Raw genomic sequence first — 24,296 nt, 5'->3', positions numbered from 1 at the left:
CAGGATGGATAAATTAAAGGTGCATTTTGCTATTCTCGACCAGATTTTGTCCAAGTCCTCCAGTTCTAAGGGGGTTGGTGAGATCCCGCTCCCATTTCTGAACATATAAAATAGATGAGAGCAATTCTAATGCATTTCGAGTAAATGTATAGGCTTGGGGGATCCTGGAGAATTCAAGTATACATTTTCAAAACCAATGTTGTATATAGGAACTTTTTCTGGTGACAGCATCCAATTCTGGAGTGGGAGAAAGCAGGAGTATTCCACTTGAGGCACTTTGTGGTATTCTTGCAAGTTTGCTCAGACAGGGAAGAAGTGCAATGTAGGAAAATGGTGTGCATGAGTGAAGCCATGAGTAGTCCACCAGACAAGTGACCTCAGCTGTTCTATACCAAGTATGGAATAGTGGATTGTTAATGACTGGCTATTAGGATAAGAACAGATACATTAACTTACCTGAATATAGAAGTCCCAAAGTTTCAGACTGTGCAGCATCAGATGGCTTAAAGTATAACTTAAGGGCAAAACTTTTTTTAGTTTTGGATAGAGTGAAAAGGATTAGAACACTTACCAGTTTTTATTGCTGTCTGTGAACCCGTTAAAGAGATTCACCCTCTCTATTTGTCCTGTTTACCGTTATCATTAAAAGTGAAAGTAAAAAAAATTCCCAAATGTTGGGTTGTCCACCGGAAAAGTAATAGAAGGGAAATCTTCAAATGGGGACACTAGTTCTGCTGACCTGGGGGTCCCCAAGGAATTTCCCTTAATTTGCAGGAATTGCCTCTCACTTTGTTTGGCTGTGGGACAAGTGAAGGGAAATCTTTGTAATGGAACAAAGATAGCCAAAACAAATCTGACAGGGGTTTTAACTCACCCTTGCTCTATCCAAAATGGGAAAAAAAAAGTTTTACCTATAGTTCTATTTTAAGACGATTGGGCGTAAGGCGGTAATTGGGATGGAGTTTCAATTTGGCAGTTCCGAGAAAACCCAATAGTTAGCATGTAGCAAGGAAAGTTGTGAAATTTGTGCAGCTTTCTATATTTTCAATCCTAGCCCTCCCTGTAGTCTGTGTGCAAAGGTAGTACAGGGGACCCCAGATTGTTTGTAGGCCCAGAAAAAAAGAGATATTTATTTTCTGCAGTAAGCATACATAGAAAGATGCACAGTAATTGGTGGGGAGGATGGTCCTTTTTATTGCATTAATACGGTCCATGACAGGGATGATGGAAATTTCCATGATTGCAAGAGTGTAGTTAATGATCCCATCAGAGGGTAAACATTTGGAGCTAATAATGAAGTGTAGTGAGGGGTCAGTTTGATATCCAAATAGTCCAGTGACAGAGAAAGTGGACTGGATATGGGAAACAACCACTTGAGGAAGTGTGATATTTAGAGCCTTAGATTTACTTTGGTGTAGTGAGGCCTGAGAGTTGAGAAAACTTAGTAAAAACTTGATGGAGTTTCAGGGGGTTAGTGAGAGGGTTGGTGAGGACTAAAGGGACATTGTCCGCAATTAGGTTAACCTTGTAGTGGAGTCCAACATTATAGACCCCAGTAATATCTGGGTTGTCCCTGATCACTATTGTCAAGGGTTCTATGGGCAAGATGGATTAAGAAGAGGATTGGGGATAAGGGGCAACTATTTTATATGCCTCAGAAAATGTTGAAAGGTTAAAAATATTACCCAGTGTATCGGACAGTAGCAGAAGAGGTAGAGTATAGGGCAGATATCCACGAAAGTATGGATTTCCTGAAACCCTATCTCTGTAGAACATTCTGTAAATAGTCCAAGGAAAGAGTCAAATGCCTTGTATATATCTAGGCGTGGCAGGAAGCCAAAGATGTTACGTTGATGTAAAACATGGGTAAGGTGGATGACTGTGTATATTGTTCCCAGCTTGGAGTCCTGTGACAAACCCCACTTGGTCTCTTTGGATAAGGGATCAGAGATTTTTCCTTATTGATTTGAGGGCCAGGAACTGCCTTTTGCTTTTTTAGGTTATGCTTGGTTTTATTTATTAAACCTGGAATCAGAAATCTGCGTGCATTGCCCAAAGCAACCAATAACACCCGAGGTCCGATTTTTCTAGTATAGTTAAGAAAATTAAAACACCTTGATTGCTTTGGGCACAATACTATTCTGTATGGTTATTTGTCCAAAACAACCTGTATGCTAAACAGGTATCAGTCATTTAGCGCTAATTCACTAGCATTTACAGTATGTCTGTCTATGTAAATGACTTACCCAGCTGATTCTGAATATCAGAAAACTGGTAGTACTCCACATATTTATTCTGGGAGAAGAAATTTTTGAAGACATGTCGTGCCCCAAAGAGCCAGATGTCACTGTCATCTGTGATAGTCCCTGAAGTCTTGTCAGTTAGATCCAAAACTGCACATTGGGCTTCTGCCTCCATAGGGGCAACAACATAGGGGATGCCAAACAGACGCAAAAGCTCCTAGAAAATATATTAAAAAAAAAACACGTTTGTAGAAAGCGATACTCAGATAAGTAAACCTTAAAATGTGGTTTCACTACAAAACAGCGTTACTAATATTTACATTACAATACCTATGGTATAGTCCACAGTAGAAAAAAAAAAAGGAAGCAAGGCTTTCATTTTTGTAAAGACAAAGAATACATTGGGCCAGATATGACTCGCATTTTCTAAAGCATTAATCTAAAAAGAGACCAGCTGATATAGTCCCCCCAGCCTGCATTAGGAGTCATTCTCTACTGGATATACAACACATTCCCTGGACAGAACTTACAAAGACACAAAGTATAGCGTGTAAGTCGTAGGATATTTTTGCAATCACTTGCCAGTTTGCTTGGTTTTTTTTTGTTTTTTTTTTTAATTGCGAATGCTGCTAAACCTTCAAAATGAAAATTTTAAATATAATAAAAGTAATTAAATAAATATAATAAGAATAATAATATACACTATATTACCAAAGGTTTTGGGACCCCTGCCTTTACATGCACATGAACTGCAGCTATAAAAGCTTCAATTCTTCTGGGAAGGCTGTCCACAAGGTTTAGGAGTGTGTCTATGGGAATGTTTAAAATATTTAGACATTAATGGCTGTGTGTTGAGTTATTTTGAGGGGACAGCAAATTTACACTGTTATACAAGCTGTACACTCACTACTTTACATTGTAGCAAAGTGTCATTTCTTCAGTGTTGTCACATGAAAAGATATAATAATATATTTACAAAACTGTAAGGGATGTACTCACTTTTGTGAGATGTATATGTGTGTATATATATTATATATATATACACACACACATATACATACATATATATATATATACACACATACACAGTGCCTTGCGAAAGTATTCGGCCCCCTTGAACTTTTCGACCTTCTGCCACATTTCAGGCTTTAAAACATAAAGATGTAAAACTGTAATTTTTTGTGAAGAATCAACAACAAGTGGGACACAATCATGAAGTAGAACGAAATTTATAGGATATTTCAAACTTTGTTAACAAATAAAAAACTGAAAATTGGGCGTGCAAAATTATTCAGCCCCTTTACTTTCAGTGCAGCAAACTCTCTCCAGAAGTTCAGTGAGGATCTCTGAATGATCCAATGACTAATGATGATAAATAGAATCCACCTGTGTGTAATCAAGTCTCTGTGTAAATGCACCTGCACTGTGATAGTCTCAGAGGTCCGTTTAAAGCACAGAGAGCATCATGAAGAACAAGGAACGCACCAGGCAGGTCCGAGATACTGTTGTGGAGAAGTTTAAAGCTGGATTTGGATACAAAAAGATTTCCCAAGCTTTAAACATCCCAAGGAGCACTGTGCAAGCGATAATATTGAAATGGAAGGAGTATCAGACCACTGCAAATCTACGAAGACCTGGCCGTCCCTCTAAACTTTCAGCTCATACAAGGAGAAGACTGATCAGAGATGCAGCCAAGAGACCCATAATCACTCTGGATGAACTGCAGAGATCTACAGCTGAGGTGGGAGACTCTGTCCATAGGACAACGGAAGGGGGAGGAGATCGTGACGTCACCCGCAGTCCCTGTCGGCAGAGCGAGGCTCTGCTCGTTTTTATGCTATGTGAACCGCTGGTACATCGTTTTTACCAAGTAAGAGGCTGTCTTATCATACTTATTAAAATGTTGTCAATCAAACATAATACGCTATGATCTTGCTTTCTTTGGGGAACATCTTCACCTGTACCTGAGAGAAGGGGATTTCTTTTATATCCGATGACCCAGTCTGGAGTGTCCTGCTGTGCTGATTAAGGCTGTTTGTTCACAGCCTTCAGGTGAGAGGCTGGTACTCTTGGTGGAGGATATAGACACCGAATGTGAGCACCTTATCATATGAAGCACTGTGCACTTTTCCTGGGATCTTCTTTATCTTGGACATTATCTCCCTTACTTTTACAAGGACATTGAAGTGTTTTACTATATTTATTGATCAATTTTAGCGCTGCACTTTTATGACTGTCATAGGACAACAATCAGTCGTATACTGCACAAATCTGGCCTTTATGGAAGAGTGGCAAGAAGAAAGCCATTTCTTAAAGATATCCATAAAAAGTGTCGTTTAAGTTTGCCACAAGCCACCTGGGAGACGCACCAAACATGTGGAAGAAGGTGCTCTGGTCAGATGAAACCAAAATCGAACTTTTTGGCAACAATGCAAAACGTTATGTTTGGCGTAAAAGCAACACCGCTCATCACCCTGAACACACCATCCCCACTGTCAAACATGGTGGTGGCAGCATCATGGTTTGGGCCTGCTTTTCTTCAGCAGGGACAGGGAAGATGGTTAAAATTGATGGGAAGATAGATGGAGCCAAATACAGGACCATTCTGGAAGAAAACCTGATGGAGTCTGCAAAAGACCTGAGACTGGGACGGAGATTTGTCTTCCAACAAGACAATGATCCAAAACATAAAGCAAAATCTACAATGGAATGGTTCACAAATGAACATATCCAGGTGTTAGAATGGCCAAGTCAAAGTCCAGACCTGAATCCAATCGAGAATCTGTGGAAAGAACTGAAAACTGCTGTTCACAAACGCTCTCCATCCAACCTCACTGAGCTCGAGCTGTTTTGCAAGGAGGAATGGGCAAAACTTTCAGTCTCTCGATGTGCAAAACTGATAGAGACATACCCCAAGCGACTTACAGCTGTAATTGCAGCAAAAGGTGGCGCTACAAAGTATTAACTTAAGGGGGCTGAATAATTTTGCACGCCCAATTTTTCAGTTTATTTGTAAAAAAGTTTGAAATATCCAATAAATTTCGTAACACTTCATGATTGTGTCCCACTTGTTGTTGATTCTTCACAAAAAATTACAGGTTTTATATCTTTATGTTTGAAGCCTGAAATGTGTCAAAAGGTTGAAAAGTTCAAGGGGGCCGAATACTTTCGCAAGGCACTGTATATCAGTGGATGGTTTACATATGGAGAGAGGAAGAATGGAAAAGGCAGAAAGTGTACCAGATAACTGTTGACAATACTAACCTGGCTTTCTAGATACATCTGTCCTGTAACAGATGCTGCCACACGTTCCTGCTGCTGCCGTTGTGCCTGGAGGGAGGTCTGCTGAACAAATAAATTATTCTCCAACGTCTCCAGTTCTTCCTGTGCAAACAGAGAAAAAAAGCAGTAACGTCAAAACTCTGATGATACAATACATGCATCAACATTTAGGAAATAGCCAGTGGTGCACTGCAACTGGGCTAAAATTTTAACAATTTACCTTAAATGATACTGGTAAAGAGATAACATGGAGACTGCCATTGTTGGCACAAGGCATATGTAAATTTGAAAAAAGGCTGTGAGAACCGAGTATTAACCACTTACCCCCTTCCTAACCAGGCCAATTTTCAGGTTTTAGCGCTATCACACCTTGAATGGCAATTGCGCAGTCATGCAACGCTGTACCCATATGACATTTTTATCATTTTTTTGAAACAGAGTTTCCTTTTGGTGGTATTTAATCACTGTTGTTTTTTTAATTTTTTGCTAAATAAATTACAAAAGACCAAAAATTTTGAATTAAAAAAAAAAAAAAAAAATTCTCATAGTTATAAAATTTTGCAAACCGGTAAATTTTCTCCTTCACTGATGTGCGCTGAGGAGGCTTCACTGATGGGCACGGATATGCATTCTCAACTCTATGTTGAATTGTATTTCCATTTACACTATCAACTAGTAACATCAATTCATTATTTGTGCCTTCGCCACAGAAAAAGCATAAAATAGTACAAGTATTGGGAACAAGAAAACAACACAGGGAAGTTTAAAAGATTGTTGATCATTAAGGCATGGTTCACACTAGTGTGATTTCAAATGCGACTTGGTCGCTCAGAATTGCATAGCAACAGAAATCACGTTGATTTCCATTGATTGGTGCCTGTTCACATCAATGCAACGCAACAATGTGACTTTGGGGAAGGTACAGGTTCTGCGTTGGTGTGATGCAAAGCAATCATGTACCCCAGAGACTGCAATAGAAATGCACCAAAAATGCATGTAAACGGCATATACACACGTTTTTGGCATAGTTTTATATAGTCTCCTTCTCCTACCAAAAATGCATCCGCATGAAAAACGCACTACAAATTTGTAATGAAATGGGATCAAGGATTATTGTGAATCTAGCCGAAGAAATGTCACATACACGGTGCTTGCTCAAGTCTGACTGAAGAGCTTCATTACCATACTTATGTCTTGCCAGTCATTGGCTGCATCTTCCTCATCTCTTGGTTCTTCATTCTGCTGAATTACAACATCCCGGCCATCTACACGGTCAGTCTCTGCAAAAGTGTTCTCTATATTTGCACCAGAGCTCTGCGATGTAACGGTAACACCAGATCCCGTAATGGTTATTACAGGAACAAGATCTTTGGAAGCATCGGGTTCCTGCACCAACTGGGAGTTCCCATCAACCAATTCACTCTCTACTTCAATGAAGCTACCTTATGAAAGAAATGTAACAAAGTAGTAAAACAAAACAGAAAATTAAAAATATTAAAAAAGATCTAGCAGAATTTTTATTTTGCAGTTCTGTCCCCTATGGGACAAGTATATGCAGAGATGTATAGTAACTAAGTAGAACTACTTCACTACTGTACTTAAGTACCGAAAGGCGGTATCTGTACTTTCCTAGAGTAGTTTTTTTTCTCCTACTTCCACTTTTACTTCACTACATTTTTTCAATGATTTCAATACTTCTACTGCAATATTTTTTTTTTGTGCTGCATAGTTACTCGTTACTATTATAAAAATTACCACTGCCAGAACAGTAGATGGCAGGTTTCATAAAGCTCAAAACATTATTATGTATTATCAGCGCATACAAAAATAAAAGCTACTGTATGTATAAATAAAAGCTGCATTTGAAATAATAAAAAACAATATGATGTTCAAACTTTTGACTTCTTTCTTTAATAACTACATAACACAGTACTTGTACTTTTACTTTCAGTACTTGAGTAGCAATTTTTTTTTTCAAAACTACTGGTACTTTTACTTTCAGTACTTGAGTAGCAAAATGTTTAAAAAAACTACTTGCAATACTTAAGTACAAAAAATGTTGAATACTTTAGTACTTCTACTCAAGTCACTTTTTGATCGAGCACTTCCACTTCTACTCAAGTCACTTTTTGATCGAGCACTTCCACTTCTACTCAAGTCACTTTATGATCGAGCACTTGTACTTTTACTCAAGTATGGGTGTCAAGTACTTTATACAACTCTGAGTATATGTAGTACTTTGTCCCATGCTTCTAAGTGCTTTCTAACTATAGTTATGAAGTCTGATATGCTTCCTTCCCTCCTGCTGTAGTCAGTCTAAAAACAGCTATGAGAGACGGCTGATCCATGGATGCAGCTTGTCTCAACTGTGAACACTTTCCCGAGATGAGCAATGGCAAGAGGAAACAGACACACCACCCATTTCTCTTTGCTCCTCCTGCTGTTGCTTGTCTCGGGAAAGTGCTCACAGCCAAGACAAGCTGCAGCTATGCACCAGCCGTCTCCTTCATAGTCGTTGTCAGATCGGCTGCAGCAGAAGGGGAGGGGGCAGGTCAGACCTGATATCTAGGGTTATAAAGCACTTCAAAACTTAGGGAAACATTGCCTTTATTGTATTACCAAACTCAAGACTAGAAAAAGAGATAAACTCCCATGCACTGCACTCCACGCTCCCACTGGCGCGAGGTGTATGCCCCCTTTAAAATCTCACTCCAGCTGGTAAGCATTTATAAAATAGAAGTCCAGAAGGACTGCCAGAAGTCACCATATTGGTACACCTCTTGCTGTATATGGGTCTTTGTTTATTGTAAGTGATATTTTAATGAGTTTTATCTTACCAAATAAATAAATTACTGCACTATGGGAATTTCCTTTTTATATTTGATAAACACCAGCTGGAGTCAGTTTTGAAATAGAACATACACCTAATGCCTATTGGAGTATTAAAAAGAAGACACAAATCCATCTGGTTCAACCAATAAAAGAAAATAAAAATATTTTACAATCCTGTATACACAGTCCTATACCCACAGTTGATCCAGAGCAGTTATGGCAAACCTCGGCACCCCAGATGTTTTGGAACTACATTTCCCATGATGCTCATGCACTCTGCAGTGTGTTTCTGAGCATCTTGGGAATTGTAGTTCCAAAATATCTGGGGTGTCAAGGTTCGCCATCACTGATCCAGAGGAAGGCGAAAAACCCCAGCAGGGGAAAAAACGTCTTCCTGATCCCCAAAGAGGCAATCTGATATTCCCCGGATCAACTTTACCTATAAAAGGTTAGTATCCAGGTATATTACGTATATTTAGGAAAGAATCCAGGCCTTTTTTAAAGAAATCTGAGCTGGCCAGAACCACTTCTGGAGGGAGTCTATTCCACATTTCCACAGCTCTTGCTGTGAAGAAAGAGCCTTTCCACATTTGGAGATGAAATCTCTTTTCCTCTAGACATAAAGAGTGCCCCTTCGTCCTCTGTGATGCCCTTAAAGTGAATAACTCAACACCAAGTTCACTATATGGACCCTTTATGTATTTGGACATGTTGATCATATCCCCCCCAATCTCCTTTTCTCAAGAGAGAATACATTCAGTTCCTCTAATCTATCCTCATAGCTGAGCTTCTCCATGCCTCTTATCAGTTTGGTTGCCCTTCTCTGCACTTTCTCCAGTTCCCCGATATCTTTTTTGAGACCTGGGGCCCAAAACTGAACTGCATTACAGGTGAGGTCTTACTAATAATTTGTACAGGGTCAAAACGATATCTCTCTCTCTGGAGTCCATGCTTCTCTTAACACAAGAGGGATTTTGCTTGCTTTGGAAGACCATCCATTGATACCATTATCATTGATGCTGATTGAGTGCATATGGACCTAGATATTATATGGGTCAGAGGCTAAGGTGAGCATGCATGCTGATGGTGGCGGAGCACAGTGGTGCGTCAGATTGAAGATCCACGGGTGTTTTTGATATGAAGAACATACTTCGTGGCGAAGAGGGACTATTGGTCACTTAGCACTATTGTATATGAATATTTCCCTTTTTTGTTTATCTACACTCCCCCCCCCTTTTTTTTTTTTTAGTTTGTGTTAGTAGGGCAGTGGGGTGTTTACTAATGATCATCATTCTTTTTTGCTTATATATCACTATGGTATTAGCTGTATTAATTATTATGTGATATTTATTGCAGAGTAATGATTTTACTATATTTGTGCTAGCAGGGCTGGCGGGTTTTTATATGGAGGGATTTCTTTTATTTATGCTATTTATCTAGCATTGATTCCCTTTTTGTTTACCCCATTTGTGTTAGTAGGGCCATGTGGTGTTTACTTCTGAGTTATTTACTTTTTATATATAATTGAAGTATTATCAATTTGCTTGCACTTGCGATTTGCAGGATGTATACATTTTTTTTTTGGATTAGAGTGATTAGCAACGCTGCACTTTTTAAAAAATTTAAACTCAAGGCCAACTGGTTCTTTAGAAATGCTTGTGTCCCCCACTGTATTTATTGTTCTACAAAATAAAATCTTCCCACGTGGGTAGATCAGTTACTAATTATCACTAATCAGTAAAGCATTAAACAGATTCATAGAAAATGAATTAAGCAGTAAAAACACAATTAAAGCCAATGACTACTTACCATCGGAATCTGAATCAACTTCTTTTTCTATGTCTGACTCTTCCTCAGTAACTGGAATACTTTCTGGAGTCATAGGCTCATAAGCAATGTCTGGAATATTATTGGAAGAAGGCTGCTGATTGCTGGAATCCTCCACTTTGGACTCAGTGACATTTTGATCTAGTAGGGCTACATCCAGTGGACTGCGGTCTTCGGTGTTCACTTCAGTTGATGGCTTATTGGCCGCAGGCGACAACCCTGATGTAGACACCAGAGGTACATGTATGCTGCTCATTACTTGAACAGTTGATGGCTGAAAACTTCTTTCATTTTCACTGCTAACTGTATGAACATCAGGTTGGCTAGGGTTTTTTATTTTCACGGTCTCTGTTTTAGAAGAAGATTTGAAGATGGCATTTTCTACATTGGCAGAAGCCTCTAGTTGGTTGCTTGCCATTACCAGAGAAGGCTTCGCAGGAGAGCATGCATAAAAACCACTGGAAAGACTTGTCAGAGGTGTGTCCTGTGAATGAAAGAGATTTCTCTTTACTACATGTGCCCTGAAATCTACTCCTACTGGTGATCCAGACAGTTTTTGAATTGGTTCACTGGGTTTCAGATTAGGCACCAAATTAAGTGGCGATTTCTCATTGATAGCAGTTGTATCATTCGGGGCAGGATTTGGTGAAAATTCAGCTCTTGTAACAGGTATGATAGGATTTGTTCGTGCTCCATACTGAGTGACCAGAGAAGCATCCTCCTCATCTGAACTGCTGATAATCAGCACTTTAGCTCTTGGCTGTTCCTGATCTTCATCACTTATCTCAATAGACCTCTTTTTGTTCACCCTTTCTTCATCCTCGGTAAGAGCCCGTTGAATTGCATGTAGGGTCCTTGGCGAGACACTGCCATCTACGGCACAGACAGACTCAGGAGGGTAATTTTTCTTAACCTTACTATCATGAACTTCCTCATCAGAGCTGTTCTCTAACATTGCCTCTTGGATAGCAAACAGTGTCCTTGGGGAGGGTGGTGCAGCTTCTGGAACAGAGTCCTTCGTTTTCTTAGATTTGTGGGCAGATGCCAACTTAAAATCAAGATATGTTTTTGGAGTTGTATCATTTGAACTAGAGGGTGTTGCTTCTTCTGCAATATCCTCCTTTTTATCTTTAGTCTTTGACTGAATCCCTAAAATTAGGAAGGCATATGAAAAGTATTATTGGGTACTGAAAATGCTTCCTTTTTACATTTATAAATCCCTTTAGGAACGAATACCAATAGCAGTTCTTTTAACAAGGTCATCAGAAACAAAAAGTTTAAAGCGGTATTAATCACAAAAGCAAACTTTTAGATGTGATGGCTGCATTTGTTTTCTTTTTTAGGCTTTCTTTCCTTAATTTCCATCTGGTGATCTGGCCAGTAAGTCTGTTTTTCAAAAGAACAAGCTCTCTTGCAGATGTATCAGTTACAGGGATGAGGCAAACCATTTAACACTGATAGGGGTGCTTACAATGGTCCCATTTGTTTTTATGTAAAACCTTTATCCCAAAAAAAAGGGAAAAAAGATGTATTTGCTGTAACTTATTTTTAAAGTTAAGGCAGTGCTCCCAATCACTGCCAGCCCCTCTGCTAGGATAACATGTAATATATATATATATATATATATATATATATATATATATATATATATATATACTGCATGCCATTTTGTAAAATTCATCTTCTAAATACCTTATTTCTTCTCACCGATCAGCAGTCACGTGGCCACCCGTCGTTCTCTTTCTCAAATGTATGCATCATGGAGGGAGGGGCCGAGATCTCCCTCTGACATTTGCAGGGTGGTCAGGTGACCTCCCTCTGTAGTGTATACATTGGAGGAAGAGAGCGATGGGCGGTCACATGACTGCTGATCGGGGAGAATAAAGAAGGTATTTAGAAGATGAATTTTACAAAACAGCATACAGTATATACTACATGTTATCCTAGCAGAGGGGCTGTCAGTGATTGGAAACAGTAATGTTTGCACTGCTCAGAACAGTGCTAGAAGAGGAGGGACAGGGAGGCTAACACACAGAGCATACAGGCAGGGAGGGGAGGGGGGGAGGAGGACACAGGAGACCGAGAGGAGAGCTGCGGATGACGGAGGCACATAGACTGACCAGGGTGTCAGGGCCCAGGAGCCATAATAAACCGTGGTCAGTTTACAGAGGGGAGGGGAGAACCAGGCAGGACCTGCCAGGTTTTGCAGGTGATAAAAGGAGCCACATGACACAGCACAAGCACTGTGTTGTTATTTATTCTTTAAAGAAGGAACAGGATCCTTTTATTTATTTGTTTTTTTTTAGGGTAACAAACGCTTTAAATATGTATTTCAGTTTGTTAGTGCATCTAAATCTGCTAGTATATCTAACACTCCCCTCCCCCAGACTGACAATGCTGCTGTCCAAAGGTGTCCCCTGTGCTCATTCATCCAGAATGGGGGCACACTAATACAGGAGGTGTGTTACTGGCCAGATCACCAGGTGGAAGCAGAAGGAAATAAAAGAGAATACAGTCACTACATCGAATGATTAGGAAACTGCAATATATTACATTTTTGCTTTTTGGCTTAATATCGCTTTAGGCCGCTTTCACACAGGGGAGTCCGTCAGCGGACTCCGTTTATCTCAGCGGGGGATCGATCTGTCTGTCTGTTCTCATCTGATCCGCTGAATGGAAAATAGGGTTTCCATCCATCCAGATTTGACGGATTGGATGTCAGTGGACATGTCTCCACTGACATCCGATGCTCCATAGAGATGCATGGGGCATCTGTTCAGATTCGCCAAAAAAACGGACAGGCGGATCTGAACGGTCCGCCTGTGTGAAAGGGGCTTTAAGTATCAGTGCTTAATAATCTGCATACAAACGTTGAAATATTGTATAAGCTGCATGTCAAGAAAAGCATTTTACAAAGTATCAAGATTTTAAGTCTTTCCTAGTTAACTCCTGATTACCTCTTAGGTTTGGTTCACACTAATGTGATGTGATTTTCATGAGATTTCCAGTGGGACCTCCTTGTGACTTTGTGGTTATGCATTTTTGCTTTTGGCCAATGAGAACATTAGTGAATGGGACATCATTTTCCTGCTATTGTGAAATACTTTTCCCTTTTACTTCCTGGTTTATCTGTGTTGTGTGGCGCTCCGCGCCGCTCTTGCGCTGCTTGGTAATGACACCCAAACTGGTGTTAGCAGACGTGTGTTTTGCTGTTCTACAAAGCATATTACAAATGCACAAATACACTGAAAAAACATGGATATGCTCTGCAAACTAAGGTTCTTCAGCTACTTTGGGGCATTTGTGGTGCGTAGGGCAGCCCATTCAAGTGAAACATTTGGAATGAAAAAATTGGCTCTTTTCTGTACTATATGTATAAAAAAGATCATGATCAATTATTTTGGCCCAGGGCTTATTAATGGCCTCTGGTGCTTGATTGGCTAAAGGTGAATTAAAGTAAGAGGGAGAAAACTGCTGTTCTAAGAAAGGAGAAAAATATGTTTATATGTATCTAACCGCTAGAGACAACTGTGAATGTACAAACCACAAGTTGTCCCTCCCCACTTTCAAATCAGACTATTACAGTAACCCTGCAGTCAGACTGATGGCTCTTCCCCATAAATTGCCTCAGAAGCATGGTGGTGGAAGGGGTGTACAGTAGAAACATAGGCAAAACCCATTAAAAAGCATTCTTATGCTGTCTATTAAAGCGGAACTCCACCCAAAAGGGGAAGTTCCGCTGCAAGGATACATTTTTATTTGTTAAAAATACCCTCTGCTAACGACAAGCTGAAGAGCTGGCACTGTTACTGGAGCAATGTGCAGAAGGGGGTGTCAGACAGCTGATGACCCAGAATGCGGCCCTCTGTGTAATGCAGAGGTCAGGCTCTTTAACATGCAGCTAGAAAATGGTGTTTTCACCCCTTGCTGCAGCAAATAGAAAGTAAACCAATAATAAAAAAAGGTGCGCTGTGCATTCATGTAGAAAATAGTTTCATATAATAATGTACATCTGGTGGCAATTCATAGGTGCTATTGCTATATTTACATATACCTTTAATTAGAATATAATGAGAAGTGTCTTCTGAGACCAGACGGTTAGATTCAACCTCTCTCATAAATCCCCCTTCTGTCTCAAACTGAGCACGGACCTCCCCCACGTACTGCTGGTTCATCTCTTTCCGCACGTTAGTGAGGCACTTGTTCAAATTGTTTTTCTTCAGCAGTCCTTTCAGCTGATACTGGGAGAAATCATCAGAGCCCTTCAAAAGAGCACATCAATGTCATCATCTTATAAGGTCAACTGTATATTGTAACACTTTAGGGTAAATTGTAACATTTTAGGGTTAATATTTGCAGAAATAAAACCTGTAACACTGAAAAAAAGATGAAATACAAACAAACAATGCTGTCCAGATCGGTTAATGAGATCCCTGACCTAGAAATATATGCAATTTGGTATATAGAGACATGAACCCACATCCTCACCTGCAACCTGCTTGTGTCCAATTACCATGCCCAGCCTACACCCAACCTGCTGGTATCCAGTTACTATGCTCAGCCTACACCCAACCTGCTTGTATCTAGTTACTATGCCCAACCTACACCCAACCTGCTTGTATCCAATTACTACAATTACTATGCCCAGCCTGCTTGTGTCCAGTTACTATACCCAACCTACTTGTGTCCAATTACTATGCCCAACCTACACCCAACCTGCTTGTGTCCAGTTACTATACGCCCAACCTACACCCAACCTGCTTGTATCAAATTACTATACGCCCAAGCTACACCCAACCTGCTTGTATCTAATTACTATGCCCAACCTACACCCAACCTGCTTGTATCCAATTACTATACGCCCAACCTACACCCAACCTGCTTGTATCCAATTACTATGCCCAACCTACACCCAACCTGCTTGTGTCCAGTTACTATGCCCAACCTGCTTGTGTCCAGTTACTATGCCCAACCTGCTTGTGTCCAGTTACTATGCCCAACCTGCTTGTGTCCAGTTACTATGCCCAACCTGCTTGTGTCCAATTACTATACCAAACCTACTTGTGCCCAATTACTATGCCCAACCTATACCCAATCTGCTGGTGTTCCAGTTACTATGCCCAACCTGCTTGTGTCCAGTTACTATACGCCAAACTTAAACCCAACCTGCTTATATCAAATTACTATATAGTTACACAGTTACATAGTTACATAGTAGGTGAGGTTGAATAAAGACAATAGTCCATCCAGTTCAACCTGTGTAGGTGTGTGTGGCTGTAATCATCTCACATACCCCTGAATGTTCTGATCCTTGAGATGTACGTCTAATAGTCTTTTGAAATGGCCTAACCTGCTTGTGTACAGTTACTATACCCAACCTACTTGTGTCCAATTACTATGCCCAAACTTCACCCAACCTGCTTGTGTCCAGTTACTATGCCTAACCTGCTTGTGTCCAGTAACTATACCCAACCTACTTGTGTCCAATTACTATGCTCAACCTACACCCAACCTGCCTGTGTCCAATTACTACACCTAATCTGCTTGTATCCAATTACTATGCCCAACCTACTTGTATCCAATTACTATGCCCAACCTACACCCAACCTGCTTGCATCCAATTACTATGCCCAACTTACACCCAACCTTCTTGTTTATGCAACCTAAGTTTATACATACCATAGCAATCTTAATTAAACCCCAGCTTGACTGCTGAAAACCAGGTTAATCAAAATTAAAACAGGAACAGTAACTGCTACCAGGTAAATTAAATTGCTAACAATTGTGTTATTGCGTTCTGAAAGCTGATCTCTAGCCTTTAGTAAAGTGTAAATAGTTTGTTTGATGTGCCCGCTGTGTGAGCTGTATAAACTGTATGTCGTCTCAGCTGCAACAGCAGGATGAGAATTTCAGGGCCCACTCCCGGAACAAAATCAAGTCGGGCTGAGCACTGCATAGCCATTTAGAGAGCTTTGCATTCTACGAATTGGTAGAGAAGCAGGCGGATGACCTAATTTGTACTTTGCGCTTTAGGATATCCATTTCAAGGGCCAAGCCTCAATTGAAAAATTTCTGGACTGGGTTGCTGAACTGGTTCCTGGAGAAGAAGAGCTGACCAGCCCAGAAGAGGCCACAGAGATTGCATTGATATACTCTGAAGATCTGAAAAACCATGTTCTCCCAGGCCACCGGGGAGGGCAATCAGAATCAGTCTGCATCTTGCTGACTCTGTAGAACTTGGGGAATAAGATAGAGTCGAGTTTGAAAGTGAAATCTTAGGACAGGGCATGGATAAGAATATTCAAGAATATTTTTCCCTTGTCAGAAAAAAAGAAATGTTTTACTTTACTGTTGGCCAAACAGGTCCACTATTGACATACCTCATCTGGAGGTAGTCCCCAAGAAAACATCTTTATTCAGCTCCAATTTCTTGTGGCAAATTAGCTGGCAACTGGGGAAGTCTGCAACTAGGTTTGAGGAGCCCTTTATGTGGACTGCAGAGATAAAAAAGGGGATATATACCTCTGCCTGATTCAGGATCTCATGGAATACCTGCAGCACATAGGGTGACCTGGTAGCACTTTAGCAAATAAAGTGAACTATCGTAGTAGTGTTGTTGGTGAAGACCTGAGCTTCATAGCCTGTAAGATTAGCAAGGCTTAGGCTGGCCATACACTATACAATTTTCTTATTCCATTTCCTTTAGATTTACCTTAAACTATGTAGTGCAAGGGCCTGCCTGACTGCATACAAATTGAAAGTGTTTAGGTTTGACCCTATATTACATGGTTTTGGTAAATCTAAAGAAAAGTTGAACAGGAAAATTGTATAGTGTATGGCCAGCCTTACTTTACTGTCATGAGTTCCCCTAATTTGAAAGAGGCTTGGACCAGGTCTAGAGAACAAGCTCCCTGAGCAGAATACTCCTGCACGCGTTTCCCAACCACACAAGCTGGTGTCCCTTGTAATCTTTTTTGGGCACATCTGGGACCAACGCCTACCACTTCCTAAGGTTAGCAGATTCACCCACCAATTCAATTACTGACAGACTTCTAGAAAAAAGCAAAGTACCTCTTTCCCCAAATCCTATCTGGATAAGAGAAAAGCCTGCAGGGTTCTTGGTTGCAGCTGGCCCATGGTTGGGGCTGAAGTCAAGGAAAACCAGGGAAGGACATGACTTATTTCAGAATCTGGTAGAAAGGAAGTCCAGAGTGCAATAACCCTAAGAGATCTGCAACTGGGAGGGGTTGGGAGGAGACTGGTGATCTAACGGCCATCTAGTCCAGGAAAATAAAATAATAAAACGTGCTGCTGGATGTTAGGAAACACAATCTAAACTGAGGAATGATGGAGAGGTAGGAGTTTTTTTTTCTGTAGAGGGAGGAACTGATCATCTCCCAGGTTGCTGTCCAGGAAGATGAATGGGGAAATATTATTAGTTTGAATTAACTGTGAACATTATAGGGCAGGTTGTTAAATCTAATCAAGCTTGTTGGTTTTCTCTATGGCATCTGAGAAGCATTCAAAAATCTCTGTTCATTGAATTAAAATGACATGACCAGAAATGGAGTTATCGAATTCAGATATTTAAAATGCCAACAACCACATCTGTAGAGTGGCTTGTAAGAGAAAGCCTCTCTCATTAAAAAAAAAAACATCTTACCTCGGGGGGAACCCCTGATAAAATTGATACATCAGAGGTCAGTGGGAAGAATGCCCCTTAAATTGGTGTTCAGAATGTCAGCTTTACAGACAACAAAAAATATCATTGGTGTTGCTGGCTCTGCCAAGTGGGGCTTAACCAAAACTATGTAAATTCCATTACATGGGAGATCAATCAACCACAGCTTAAGGAACCCCTAGCAACCTCTGGAGGAATGCTAGAGTTCCACAGAACCCTGGTTGAGAATGGCTGCTATATGAAGTAAAAATGTCGGTATATTTAAGATGATCGCAACACAAGTTCTGATATTTATGTTATCTAGCATGTAAGCACCAAAGTAAAGCGGATTAAATTTATTAGCACATATTATTGCAATTTTCAAGTTATTTTTTGCTTAGTGATTAAAGTTTCATTGTATAAGTCTTGTTTCAGCTGAAAAGCAATTAGTCTATATAAAGTGCAACTGGTGCCACCTGCTGGTAAGCTCATATATTACATATTTAGATCAATTTATCAGTTCATATATTACCTGTTTGTTCAAACTGGTTAAAGCACCATAGAAATAAAGCAAAAGTGGGAACCATAAACAACAGAATACATACATACATACACACACAGACATATATACATTATATATATATATTTATTAGAGACCGATTATTGGTAACATCGATATATATCGGGGGCCAATATGCACTTTCCCCGATATAATCGGAATCGGCCCCAGCGGGTACTGATATTGCCGTGACGTCATCGCGTATGTTGTGCCACGCGCCTCCCCGCACTGGGCAGCTTCTGCGGCCTTCTTAGGCCGCCTCCCTCAGCCTCGTTACAGTGTGTTTTACTCGCCGTGGCCACACTGGAGTCTGCATGCTGTGCACAGTCGGTCAGGACAGTGAGTGATCTTCTAGTCCTTATCAAAAATCACAGTACAGTGACCAGTTACAGACAGTGCCCAGCCAGCCAGCCGGCTGGGCACTACCAACTACCACTGCAGTAGGGCACTAAGTCACTGCAATAATTTTAAAATCACTACTGCAGTAGTGATTTAAAATTATTGCAGCAGTGAGTGGTGCACTACTGCAGCAGTAGTCCACTGACTCCAATCCATTGTCTAGCTATTTTTTCTAGCAGTTTTGCACTGACTGCACTGCAATAGTGAAGTACCGTAAAATGATTGCAGGGAGTGAGTGCACTACTGCAGCAGTTTATTATGCATTAATGCACAATCAGATGATGTGAAATGTCCCTGCAAGTGAAGTTTTCCTATCAGTTTTCATAAAGTTATGGTGTGAAGAACGAGCCCTTAAAGCAGAGTTCCAGCCATTTGACTCACCTGTCCAACGGTCCAGCGATGCGGCCGCCCGAAGCCTCGATCCTCTCCCTCGGCGCCGGCATCACTGCTGTGGGCACCCGGCTGTGACAGTTTGCGGCTTCACAGCCAGGTGCCCACTGCGCATGCGCGAGTCGCGCTGCGTGCCGTGATTGGCCGGCAATCTTCTGGGACCTCTGACATGTCCCAGAAGATTGCAGGGAGGGAGGGGGAGAGAAGAACTTCTGCTCAGGGCGCCGCGGCGCTCCGAGCGGAAGTGGGAGCGGGTACCTGTCAAAACTAGGTACCCGCTCCCCCCCCAAAAAAATTACATGCCAAATGTGGCATGTCAGGGGGGTAGGACCACCTAAAGCGGAAGTTCCACTTTTGGGTGGAACTCCGCTTTAATGTTAAAAATGTTAATAAATAAAGATTTACATGTTCAGTAACAGATTTGTGTCGAAATTTGTGTTTAATTTTGCAAAATTTTAAATGTACAAAAATATCGGCCAATACCGATATGCGATGGCCAAAATATCAGTTATCGGTAACGAAAAACTGATATCGGTGGATCACTGAAATATATATATATATTACACACACATATATACACACACACATACGGCATGTACAATATATGCAGAGCATTGTAGTGCATGCAGTATTTTACCACAGCAACTGACATACTCGCTATGTGCTGCTCCTAAGCCTGAACTCAGGACCCTCTAACAAAGGTCAGGATCAAAATGTCAGCAGGAGCTAGTTGTTTGCCCCACACACTGCGCACATTCAGAAAAAGAGAAAGCTGACAAAGTTGACAATCAGCATTTAAATCTTAGGAAGTGCAGCTTGAATCTTTTTTTTTTTTTTTTAATGGACACCTTTGCTATGTTGCACAGTGTATGGTCAACATTTTTCCCCATACATTGGCAAAGGGTAATTAATGCATAATCAGTATAGGAATTGTTATCTTGTGTTAGTTTGAGTATTTCTTTTTAACAATACAGTGTTGTGTACAGTACAGTATGATCAGACTTTGTGATCAACAGACTTTGTAGTTTAAAAAAAAAAAATTTTTTAAACATTAGTATATTGCTTTTTGTATAGAAATAAAGAGCAGAAGAAAACAAAACCGATGGTTTCCGTCTTTAACGTGTATAGATCATACTTGTCATAATACCTCTGGCATGGCTTCAAACAATGTCCTTCTTCGCTTGGTGAACTCCTTCAGGTCAGTCAGGATTTCATGCTTCACTTCAGGAGGAAGGCTGTTAAAATCCTCAGAGTCTACATCCACAGAATGGGGGTCAGCAAAAAATTCTTCCTAATTAATTAGAAGGAAAAAATACCCATTACTTGGTAAACCTGACTGGTGTCGAACCAACTTGCACCATCAAGAATGGAAGAGTTCCTCAATTACACTGACAAATCCTAGGTAGTATTGTACCCAGGAATTTCCATCTACTGTTAAAATGAGAAGTTACTACAAGCAGTTTGCAAAGGGAATTCATAAATTACTTGAAGGTATTTTTTTTTTTTTTTGGTGTAGAACTGCATATTGCATGTAACTGCCTGTGTATTTTAGGACTTACAATTTCAATGTTCTATGATATTGGGAAACGGCAGACAGGTGATATTTGAACCACATTTTTTACCATAACTTTTATGCATGTGCTGTGGATAGCAGATTGGTCCTTGCACACAGCGCATGTTTTCATCACCAAGACAGAAGGAGCCCCTGCCTACAACACACTTCTGAAAAGAGTCAGAAGTGACAGAAAATATATCCATCTGGGGTTATCTGTAAGATAACTGCTTGTTAATGTCAACTTTACAGTAATTCAAGCATTAGTGATGAGCATAATATGATGCATCTTGTCTTATCATTTTCAGCCTGACTTCAGGAAGCTTTTAAAAAATGTCCACTAAAAAAACAAAAACAAAACAAAACAACAAAAAAACAAACTAGAAAAACATAAAAAAGGCTGAAAACCTGAAGAATCCGCTTCTGGTTCATTCTCTCTTCCCATTCTTTCTCTTCTTCCTCTTCAGAACTAAGGATAAAACAAGTACATAAAATATATTCTATATGCTAGTTTAAAAGACATGCAGAAAAGGTTTATAAATGTGGGCTAATGAACACAGAATGCACAATTTAGATGCTCTATAACAATGTTTCTCAACTCCGGTCCTCAGGGCACACCCAGATTTTAAGTATTACCTTGGGGAGATGAGCAGCAAATGATATCACCTGTGATGTATTTCAGTTTTCTTGCAAACCTGGCCTGTTAGTGTGCCCTGAGGACCGGAGTTGAGAAACACTGCCCTATAAAGTTCAGGATTTGCTGAGCCAATAGACATTTGAGCTGACTGCAACCCCTGTGCAAGGAAAATAAGGGATATGTAGGAAGGGTTTGTGCACATTATAACACGCAATCCTGGAATCTGATAAAAATGTACAAACCAGCCATTCTCAACTAGGGCTCCTTGAGCTGGAGCTGATTGACCTCCCATCTCTTGGTACTTGCATAGTTCCAGAGGCAATGCCACTTGCACGGGCCAGCAACATAACACCAAATATATTTTTAGCTGTCTGTAAGGGTGCCATTCCAATCACCACTGTTGGGGGGGGGGGGGGGGGGCATGCTTCCTATAGACCACCAATATAAAGGCCATTTTTCCCACTGATCCCCAATCAACTTTTTGGCAGGGGTTCCCCTAGACCTTATTTTAAGGGTTCCACTGGAGTAAAAAAGGTGGTATGAACAGCTTTCCATAGTTTTACAGAGTATATTGTAAGTGCACTTGTTAAAACATTCCAAATCTTTGGAAATTACAAGTACGTATATATTCCTAATTGGATGATAAGGTCAGATATTTAATTTTAATGTACCTATTTCTCTCTATCTCTTCTAAGGGGGCTAGAGCATACATATCCTCCTCTTCTTTTCTTCGTATATGTGAAAGACTTGGAAACTCCTCATTGCTGAAAAACATCAAAGTGAGAATTTTATATGCTTATATTATATGGAATGATTGGCTGCAGCAGTAGGAGATGAATATAAGACGCACACCTTTGCTTGTTTCCGGACAAAGCAGCTTTAATAGCTTGTCTTTTCAAGAAGGTCTTCAGCAACTTCTCATTTGTTTTCTTGGCTTCATTGGCTGCATAATCCTTCTTCTGCCTCCTCTTTGCCTAAAATGAGAATGTTAAATGTGATTATCAGTAGGTTTTATTTTATCACATAGACAGAATTAATTAGGAAAAAAAATATATAGTCTAAAACGACCAACTCTCCCTCCAGTATAGTCATAGCCTTTTCAGAAAAGTATTGTTCTTCCAATTTTCCAAGGGGATGTTAGTGAAAAAAATGCACTCCCTCTTTCTGGTACCGGATATTAACATAAAAGAACATCTATGGTGAAAATGAGTGTCTGACAGAGTGGAATAGATAGCAAATAAGTTATATCAATATTACCAAGTTATAGGTGAACATTTTCAAGTTAGGCTTGGCTATCATTATCATGACATAGGAAAGTATATATTAAGTGGAATACAGTCTCTGGATGGGACTGGCACCACAAGAATGCAAAACAAATAAATATTACAGGAAACATGGTGGTCCCTGTATATTCAAACAGCATTCAGATATATAGGTAAATTTAATCAACGGAAATCACAAAGAGAGTGTCTAAGACACTCTATGAAATTCCATTGTGCCTCTACATAACATCACTGACACAGCAGTTGTCAGTTTTGTACATGAGGGCAGAGCCTGATGGGGATTCACAGACACTATTTGTCCTGTCAAGTCTACTCCCCCTGTGATTGACAGCAAGCAGTGGGTGGATCCTTAGCCAATAGACAGCCTGCTATTGGCTATAGAATTAAACTACTACCTGCTGTCAATTATAAGGCAAGTGTAAACTGGATGGGTACAAGGAATGGGCTCAGACCTGTTCAGGATCCCACCAGGAAGTCAACACTGCACACGGCTAATCACAGGCAGTCAGACATTTCCTGGTCCGCCGCTGCACAGATCGGGAAATGCCTCAATGCCTGTGATTAGCAGAGTGCAGTCTCGGCTTCCTGGCAGGATCAAGCAGGTGGGATCCCGAGCCCATCTCTAATGGGTACATAGGGTCTCCACTTCCCCATCAAGCTCCACCCACTGCAGCATCACTGGATGCTAGGAGGCTGTTGGCTGTAAAGATGTCAGTGTCCTTTTAGAGTTTAATAATGTTCTTTAACAGAAGAACATATATTCCACATTCATAGTTATGCTACCAAAATTAGTGTGTGCTGTAAACTGCCACCACCATTGCTCCAGTTTCTTCTTGCTGGGGGAAGCCATTTTGTTGAAGCCCAGAGCAAACACTTCTTTATTTGAAACTCTCCCTCTCTCTATGGTCTTAAAAACTATATGTTACTTTCTGTAATTAAAATATGTACATTTTCAGCCTTGATTGTATAGAGAAAGACTAACAGAAACTTTACATGGCTAAAGTTCACAGGCTGTCCATGAGGGAGAAAGGAGAATATCAGCGAGATAAGACCCTATCCTTGTACGTTTAACTCTTTTGTATTTTCCTGGCAGCAGAGTTTGCCCTATCACCTCTCCTGCTTTTTCTTTTCTCCCTCCCTAACGTGTGTTCCCTCAACACAATCTGTGTCATTCCTGTTGCTTTCTTCCCTCTTTTAGCAACAGTAAATCTTAAAGCTGTCAGCTGATTGGTCTTTAGTGGTTGATTTTAGGCACAGTGCCAAGAATAGAGAGCAAATGTGCATGTGCAAAGCAGGGTGTGACAGTGTATTACTAGTTTTTAAACAGTATAGCACTTATTTTTAGTGTTTTACAGCCTGAAGTGATCTAGCAGAACTTAATTTTCTACTAAAGTTCCACTTTAACAACTAGAAACAGGGAGAGGCTTGTATGCTACAATGCATACAGGGACAGGCACTGTGCCTGTCCCTGTATGCCAAGTTAGAGTTGATCCTCATTTCCTCCAGTTTTGTTATTTATGAACTGGAGGTAATTATTTTTTTCATTTGGTGCATTAATAAGCACCACTTTGTAAAAGTGTCATTATTAAGACCTACCTGGATCCGTTGCACATGTTGGTAAAGTTACCGAAA

The 24,296-nt window shown here is 40.4% G+C and overlaps 1 protein-coding gene across 1 annotated transcript in view; it reads right to left on the bottom strand.

The window, feature by feature from the left end:
• Positions 1-24,296, bottom strand: part of LOC309548155 (DNA excision repair protein ERCC-5 homolog) — a 137,448-nt gene that overhangs the window by 15,984 nt on the left and 97,168 nt on the right. The window contains exons 11-19 of the mRNA XM_082248117.1: positions 22,234-22,355; positions 22,053-22,145; positions 21,153-21,213; positions 20,340-20,483; positions 14,239-14,446; positions 10,167-11,333; positions 6,708-6,967; positions 5,508-5,627; positions 2,247-2,460 (exon numbers count right to left, since the gene is read on the bottom strand). Coding sequence (XP_082104243.1) covers positions 2,247-2,460; positions 5,508-5,627; positions 6,708-6,967; positions 10,167-11,333; positions 14,239-14,446; positions 20,340-20,483; positions 21,153-21,213; positions 22,053-22,145; positions 22,234-22,355 — 2,389 coding nt within the window. The remainder of the gene's footprint in view (positions 1-2,246; positions 2,461-5,507; positions 5,628-6,707; positions 6,968-10,166; positions 11,334-14,238; positions 14,447-20,339; positions 20,484-21,152; positions 21,214-22,052; positions 22,146-22,233; positions 22,356-24,296) is intronic.

The sequence above is a fragment of the Pelophylax lessonae genome (genome assembly GCF_965119305.1).
Source record: "Pelophylax lessonae genome assembly, chromosome: 2".
Lineage (NCBI taxonomy): Eukaryota > Metazoa > Chordata > Amphibia > Anura > Ranidae > Pelophylax > Pelophylax lessonae.
This window is presented reverse-complemented; position numbering and strand designations above follow the sequence as displayed.